Source organism: Heptranchias perlo, chromosome 7, assembly GCF_035084215.1.
Source record: "Heptranchias perlo isolate sHepPer1 chromosome 7, sHepPer1.hap1, whole genome shotgun sequence".
NCBI lineage: Eukaryota > Metazoa > Chordata > Chondrichthyes > Hexanchiformes > Hexanchidae > Heptranchias > Heptranchias perlo.
In genome coordinates this window covers 32,657,507-32,666,307 of record NC_090331.1, presented here as the reverse complement: position 1 = coordinate 32,666,307, position 8,801 = coordinate 32,657,507, and the positions used below count along the sequence as shown (strand labels likewise).

The following is an 8,801-nucleotide window of genomic DNA, read 5'->3' as shown; positions in this document are numbered from 1 at the left end:
GCCAATAGGTACATGGGGATGAGATCCAACAAAAAGTTGGGCGAGTGCCTGTTCTGGTCCTTTGTACGTTTTTAAAATATATTTGTTTTTGGGATGTGGGCAATGCTGGCAAGGCTACACTTGTTGCCAAGGTGGTGGTATTGGACCTCCTTGAACCACTGCAGTGATTGTGGTGATTATGCTCCCACAAGGAGAATTCCAGGATTTTGACCCAGTGACAATGGGTCCTACGTCATGACGGTATGTGACTTGGAAGGGAACATACATTAAATCTGAAAAGGGGAAGGGGTGAGAGGTGTGACGAAAATGAAGCAATTTGTCTAACATTTGCCATGGTTTTGGCTTCTTTAATTTTCAAGGTAAATAAAGAGTTAACCACATAAACATTTGCCTTAGTTTTGTTACAGATATTATGGATTTTAGTTGTTTTGTCTCAACCAGGTTTCCAGAGGAGGAGCCAATCCATTCAATTCAAATACAAACATTGTGGGATTTTTCCAAAAATGTGTTGGGTCAGCTTTAAAAAAAATTAACAGTTATTTACATTTGTTTGGTCTCAGTCATTTTCTGAAAACTATCTCAGCCTGGTTTGTTCAAATTGGAGTGTTTATCTGGACCGTTTGGATAGCTTCAGATAGATGGTGAGAAAAGGAAAAGGACCAACACAAAGGAATATGTAGCTTAATACAGCAGCTGTAATTATGCATCTTCTACTCAATAAAGGAGATAGTTAAGTTTAATTACTGTTAAAACCTACTTTCTGTCATTGCTACTGTTCATCTACTCTTTACTAAGTTTGTTCCATAGTTGAAGTCCAAGTCAGTCTAGATTAGTGCTACTCAGTCACCTTCCAAAGTCAAGGAAGATCAAGTGAAGGCATGTGACAAGACCAATAAGCTGAACCACAAAGGGGTTCCTAGGCAAGCTACAAATTTACCTAGATATCTGGGCAAATGAAAACATCTGTAGAACATAAGGAATGAAGCCTCACTTTCAGCAGTGGTTGATTATATTGAGCCCCCGAGTTAAAATCCCCCCATAAATGTAGCAGCCACTTTAACGCCTTCTATTTCTCCTAGCTGAAGAGGTGCATGTGTAAAGAGGATTCCATTTTTAAATAACGAGTCACAAACAAAAAGTTTAAAAAGAATTTTGTGCCTTTATTGGAATGGTGCAAGGCATTAAATACACCACTTTGATCATTAGATTATTTGGTTTAAATCAAAATGAGGCTCTAGAACTACAATACTGGTCCAACAGTCTTTTTTGCAGCAAGAAACAGAAGAAAATGCATTCAGTAATCAGAAAGCACTAGCAGATATCTGTTAGTTCGAATAAGTAAGAAACAGTTCTTTAGTTCCCAAAGCACTTGCGGAGTTAGTCATGTTTGATATTAAGAAATACAGTTTGTTATTCTTTTGGGAACAGACTGGAGTCACAAATAAGCAAAAGTCACATGACTTGTACAAACTGTTTTGAAGCCTATTAGATGCAGATACAATTTTTTTAGGCTTTTGAGAAGATATTTCTAGGAGAAGAGCATAGACACACCAGTCAGTGCTGTACACAAAGAAATCCCAATTTAAAAAATGAAAGAAATGAAAATTCATAATTTACCCCTTCCAACAGTTAGTGCTAGAATTCCTCTTCCTCTGCCAGAAAAGTTTCAGTCTGTACAAGTGGAGCTTGGTGAAATGTTGGTATTTTAATTATACCTGCCTCAGATAGACATATCAGCAAGCCACACTAACAGTCAAAACATTCCATCGTAAGGCAAAAGAAGAAACCTCCAACATCAACTAAAGGTTAAGTACATTTCTGGTTCAGTTCTCAATTGCAATTGTATCAGTTTTCAGAAATCCACTTTTCTCATTTTATTTTGTCTTGAGATTTGTTCACTGATGTGTACTTCTCCTGCTGACCAGTATGCCCACATACTCTTTCACTAAGTATTAGTTTTCTTGCCATTTATTATTTTACTTTATAACATAGATAACCTAATTTTCTCATTTTCTCCACCTGATGTATAAAAAAAAATCAGTATGAAATATAAACAAGCTCTTGCATTGTACACGAGTACAATTCAAGTACAGTAGAGCTGACCACCTAATCTCTTTCAAATCCCATCAGTCTTGGATTTCCCACCAACAAATGCATTATTTTAGGGCATAATCTGATCTAAAACCATTATAGAATTTTCTTACAAACTAGTCCAAAATGTTTAATATAAAGAAAAAATTATGTTCATATTTTGGCTTAGTACAATTTACCCCATTTTAAGACACTCTATTGTTAAATTTGTCAGCAACATACTGTTTGGTCATCTGTTTTTAAAAGTCAAGCCATTTTTAATAACGCAACACCAGTCATCCAGACATAACAGGCCCCCAAAAGCAAGGCTCCCCCTCAGCCCTTACAATATTATGATCAGCCTTAAGACATGACTCCAAAGACAGGGTTGTGGCGACAAATGCTGGGGCCAATCTCCTCATAATCTTTTTTGGTGTGGCATACCTGGTAGAACTCCGGCTATAAGACACAAATATTTTCTCAGGTTAAAGATTCAAAAGAAAAATATAGTTGAAACCCTGTAGAGTAACATTTGTTCCATGAAATTATGCTTCAAGCTGGTATAGCTAACTATAAAACTTCCTTCCAACACTACTCCAGGTGTCATATACTGACTAATGCAAGCTTATGTATCACTGCAAGCTTGGAGTTTCTTAATTGACATCCCCATGAAAACAGTGGTCGGAACTGCAGCCTGATTTGGGCATTCATTTTAAAAATGCAAAACAATTACATCCTGTAGCCTTAAAGGGGCACACTTATAATTTAACAGCAGATTAATAGTTACGTTTACATTGTATAATATTCTTGACCCTATAAAGCAGCAAATCCTTTGACTCATTGCAAACAGCTCCATGAAACATATACATTTCTCTACCTACATGTATATAAATGTGTGCACCATTATATACATACATCACGTGATCCTAATTAACATTAAAAAGCTTGACCTGTGAAAAGGAGCAAGAGAATATTTCCTTATGCCTATTTCTATATTTGATTGAAATAGTGCACCAAAATATAGCAATGTTTCATTTATTTAAAAACAAGTTATCTACAATAATAGTTTTGGTTGGTGGAATCTTAGGCTAAAAAAAACGTGAACCTATGGTGCATATGCTGAAACAAAATTTGATGTAATCTGTTCACATGCTCTACTGGCCATTCTGGAAGGCAGAAGGATTTTAATTCTTACCATGGTCAATTTTGCCATCTTTTAAATATGACAAAATAAGTATGTGTGTACACACACATACACATATACATACACACGTGTACGTACAAACAGTACACTGTTTCCAGTGACAGAAGGGTTGCTAACCGTTGGACACAGATTTAAAGTGATCGGCAAAAGAGCCAGAGGCTACATGAGGAAGCATTTTTTTTTACACAGTGGGTTGTAATGATCTGGAATGCACTGCCTTAAAGGGTGGTGGAAGCAGATTCAATAGTAACTTATAAAAGGGAATTGGATAATACTTTAAGAAAAAAAATTACAGGGCTATGGGGAAAGAGGGGGGGGGGAATGGGACTAATTGGATAGCTCTTTCAAAGAGCCGGCACAGGCATGATGAGCCGAATGGCCTCCTCCTGTGCTGTACCTACTCAGATATACTATATATACACACACACATATATAAACAGAAATTTTTAAAAATGTTTACTCACGGTGGATGCTAGCATAGACCCTCCAAACCAAACGGCATATCTCTGCATGTGGTGTGTGATCACTTGGACATCAATTGGTTTAGGCTACAAAAAGGAACATAACTAAACAAATAACTGTATATTATACTTCAAAATACACAAACGTCAAAAGGTTAAATTGAGATTTCTAATTTTATTGCTGCAGAAATCAATCTCTCCAAATGTACTAATCTAGAAGCACTAAGAAAATATTAACTATAAATTCAGTTGTCCAAGAAATTGCAGGACTATTTTTGAATTTGCAAAACCCAGAAGCTTCACTAGGAGAACACACTAAAACATCTGGACCTCCATTTGCCACAACAGTTTGGACAGCTATGACATGAACAGCACTCAGTTCAAGGTCAGAATGTCAGATTTTCCCCTCAGCCAATGAGGTCCTACCAGATTATTGATTAATGTCATCTCTGATTGGATGTTATAAACAGAAAGAAAGCGATAGGGAAGAATACCATGAACCTGGACTGTTCCATTTCAAGAAATAATAGTCTGCCAAGGGCAATCATTTGACTTTTTTTGACTCCTGCAGGAAGCAAAAACTTGGCAGTTTTATGCAGTAGAAGGGTGCAATTAGACTAACTTCCAGTTAAACGTACCTGTCAAAGATTATGTTAACGCCCTCAATATGGACTGTCTATTATACTTCATGCCTGCTGTAATATTTTGCATATTTGAAAAGTGTTATGCACAAAGGTTTGGGGTCAGACAATATCAATGCCAAATCCACATTTTGTGCATGTCTAAGGAATGAAACAGTTCCTTCTCATATACAAGCTTCACATCATGGAGCTGTTAGTTCACAGTTTCACTTCCTGTATATTCAACCTAGTCAATGATAGAAACAGTTATCACTAATGTAGAGATTGCTACAGTTTCTAATAGCAACCAAATTAAAACTTCTGTTTCTGCAGCATTGGAAAGTGGTTTCGGGGATCAGCGTGCACCGTAGTTTAATTGCAATGGTGTCATGAAGAATCTTGAGGAATACAACAAAAATAGCAACCAAAAACCTGTTTTTTAAAAAAAAAACAGGCATGACTGGCAAGACGACTTCATCTGGAGTTGCTTGAAGACAAACACTTAGGAGTATTCCCGATACCATAAGTTGGTTGTTGAACAAATGTGAAGTCACAGCTGGACACAACTCATTCACAATCTGAGTGACTGCAGTCTTTGCAGAATCAGAGATACAAGTCATAAAATAATTCTCCAAAGAGAAATCATGACGGTGCTGTAGTTGAAGGAAATATGCCACCACAGACAAGCAATCCATAAATCTGATTGCTAAATTCTAGTCAAATGGGAGTATTTTGAATTGGTAGTTTACTTTCCTACACTGGTCTTGGGTGCTCCCAGTCAGAAATAAAACTGAAATTTTGAAATCTACAGCTGTCTCGGATTCTTCGTTTGAGTGATGCACAGTAAGGTTATTTTGAATTTCTCCTTGTATATTAAATTGTTCAATACTGTAGGTCTAGTATGAATCAAACATTCAGTCCTCTTAATAAAGTGACACAGTGATGGTCATTTTCTTGCCTTTATTAAAAGAGGATGGAATGTTTGATTCATACTAGACTTACAGTCCTATTTTATATAACTGGTATCCTTTGCTCTTCTTTGAATAGCACCATGGGACCTTATGTCCAGTAGAACAGGGAGGTAGAGCCTTGGTTTAACATCCCATCTGAAAGACAGCACCTCTGACAATGCAGCATTCCCTGAGTACTGCATTGAAGTGTCAGCAGACTACATGCCTAAGTCTGAAATGGAGCTTGAACCCATACCTGCTGATTCAGAGGAGAGTACGCTACCAACTGAGCCAGGCTGATACAGAAACCAATACAGGACACTCAAACACTGCTTCCAATGATGAGAGCATGAATGAAAATACATTAATATATTAAAATAAAGCTAATTTTTACTCTAGATGATGCGTGGTTACTTTAATTTCTGGGGGAAAAAGCACATTTCCAAGATCTTTTTTCCAGATACAGCATTAACTAGCTACACAAGTGTATTAGCTCAGCCAGATTGACATTAAAACAAAAAAAAAAATCAGTCTCTATTTCAACTTAACTCTAATTTGAACCCTATTCATTTAGTTGAATTGTAAACTCTGTAGATGATCTCATCAATAATGCAATGCTTTGCTGCCATTTATTTTTCTTTTGAGTCTTGAGATAATCTCTATCAAAAAAGCATTAACTGATGGAATTAAGGCTGTGGGCTACCACAATTGTTTCTGTTGGAATCAATACTACTTGGCAAAATAAGTAGCTGGAGCAATATTTGCTGTTTCAATTTAGTTTTTAAAATATTCAAATGGAAGCTTTGATGAAGTGAATTTAATTTGATTGCTCTGTATAGTACTGTATTGCTCTGTGCAGTACAGCCTGCTAATCAGAATGCTAATGGGAAGCGTGAAAAGCAGACAAATTTTAAAAAACGTTTTCCCTTCAAAATAAATTTTTGATTTCTGACAAAACTTGGCAAGTTGAAGAGCGAATATATTTATTTTTGGACTATATTTTCGATATTCCATTTTGACTCAACTTATCAAAAGTACAACGAACCTTTAGTTTTCCGCCACTCAATTCTTCACTGAGCTTAAGCCTGGCATCTACTGTCCTCTTTAAGTCTCGTTGTAAACGACGTCCAAAATCTCTAAACATGGTTGAGCCACCTGAGAGGACAACGTTCTGAAAGACAAAGCCCATTTCTTCAGCCAAAAACTGTCCAATGTTTTGCACAGTGAATTTTTATCCAGATGATTCCTATAGTTCATAGCAAGATGTGACATGTTAAAGGAGAACTCCAAATTGTCAATTTTACTACAAAGCAATTCTGTGCCATCAGTGGTGGAGAGATTTTTTTTTCCCAGACACGCTAAAATAAAAAAATGTACACTTAAAAATTGAGACTAGAATTTTCAAGCAGCTCCTACAAAATTATGAAAGCAGGATGGAAAATTCATAAAGCACAGAAATACAAAGGATTGTGAATAGATATTGTTATTTAAATCCTGATAAATCCTTGAACATTTAAGTACAATGAAAATACAAAATCTGAAAAATTCAGAGCTCTGAATAGAACAAAAACACTAAGGCTGAATGAGATCTGAAAGGAAACATCACTTTAAATGGGGAAAGAAATACAAGTAGAACTACCAAGAGTCCTGATTGGCACTGCAGAAAAATTGAAACTGTGGGGAACAGACAAGCTGTGTTGCTAAAATAGGAGGGAAAAGATGTTGAAAATAAAGGCTGATATATCTTTAAACAACTGTGGTCTGATACAGAAAATTATAATTGAGTCAGACACAAAATAGTAAGACCAGTATGTGACACCTGATGAGGGTTAAAAAACAATTCTTAACTAGTGGAAGGAAATAAATAACTTTCAAATTTTCCATCCTTCAATCTCCTTTTACACATCTCAAACTTTTATATTGGGAGCATCACTTGTCTGCACCACCATTCCTTTATACAATATCTGCTCTAATCAATTTTTTGTTGCCATATTTATCTATTTCTTATTGATATACATTCTTTCTGTAAAGGCAGGTGATCTCAATTACTAATGCACCTTATAATTATCATACCTGCTGTGACTTAGCAGTAGGAATGTCAGAAACTTAGCCAACTCTAGAGGATAGGAATGAATAACCCATTCAGGGAGAATAAAATGTTTTAAAAAGAGAATGGACACAAAAGGAGTTGGTGTGACCACAAATATCAGACACACCTGGGAGTTGTTCCAATGGGAGGCAGAAAACTACACCACAAACTGCACTAGATTGACATCTACAACATGAAAAAAATCCAAGCTAACACTGAGGGTATGCTATAAATGTTCAGGTCAGCATAAGAATAAAGGTGGTTCACTATGTAAAGATAGGAAGGGTCCTCAAGTACAGGAAAGTTATTTAATGAGTGACTTCAATCAACCTAACATAAATTGGGTCAACCCAAGTGGTCTAGAGTCTGAGCTGGTAAACGTAATGCATACACTGCTTCATGACCTAGCGTGCGAGAATAGCCGCATCGTGTAGTGCTCATCTCGACTCAGAAAACGTACAAAAACTGGATGTCATGGCACCCCTGAAGGACAGTGACCACAGAATGATTAAGTTCAACATCATCTCAGATTCAGAAATAAAACGACCAGAAGCAAGATATTTAAATGCACGAATTTTAAAGGAATGAGAGAAAGTAAGCAAATTGATCATCTTTGAAGGCATAATGTTGAATATGCAGGATAAATACATACTAAAATCGGCAAGCTCAAACTAAATAGCCGTGACCCTAAATGAATTAACAAAATCAAATATGAAATAAAGGAAAAAACCTCTACAAATCCTGCAGGGAGAATGGGTTCACTGAAATTAATATAAGAACATGAAGAAACATGTTAATGGGTGATCAGGGCAAAGAGAGACCTAGAAAAAAGCATAGCTGCAGATGCAAAGTATAATAGTAAACTTCTTTCAGTATTTAGAGAGCCAGAGAGGATGCTAACAGGTTTTAAAACAGAGAATGAGCATGGAAACATTCTGAATGATTACCTTCAAGTATTCAAAAGAAAATAAATAAGCAACATTAATTCTGCCCTCAACAGTTACTCCAGGCAGAATTAATAACTGATATCTGACATGGAAGTCCTAGACAGGCTTAAAGGGCTCAAAACAAAAAATCTCAAGCAATTTACAATCTCTAGCAATGACAGACTCTGAAACCTAATCCAAATTGGTAAAATTTGCAGATAAGGTAGGAAGGGAAGGTTAGGATAGGAAGGTTATTATCCCAAGTACTTTTTAAATAAATTGTTGTACAAACGTACAAAGCAATAATGCCAAACATTAGGAACACTAACCTTATAAAGTGGACGTCTAACATCAATAGGGCAGTTCTGAATGACTTCATCTACTACTTCTGAGATGGGCTGTGTGAAATCAGGATTTGCAAACTAGATAGAGAAGTAAAGCACTGCATTATTAGTGATCAACCTGGAGAATTCATATGCAT

At 36.3% G+C, this 8,801-nt stretch overlaps 1 protein-coding gene across 1 annotated transcript in view; it reads right to left on the bottom strand.

Moving 5' to 3' along the window:
* Positions 1-1,139: 1,139 nt before the first annotated feature.
* The window catches only part of LOC137323597 (actin-related protein 3), a 67,171-nt gene continuing 59,509 nt past the window's right edge, over positions 1,140-8,801 (bottom strand). Inside the window, exons 9-12 of the mRNA XM_067987271.1 lie at positions 8,650-8,742; positions 6,351-6,476; positions 3,739-3,822; positions 1,140-2,529 (exon numbers count right to left, since the gene is read on the bottom strand). Coding sequence (XP_067843372.1) covers positions 2,434-2,529; positions 3,739-3,822; positions 6,351-6,476; positions 8,650-8,742 — 399 coding nt within the window. The 3' untranslated portion in view covers positions 1,140-2,433. The remainder of the gene's footprint in view (positions 2,530-3,738; positions 3,823-6,350; positions 6,477-8,649; positions 8,743-8,801) is intronic.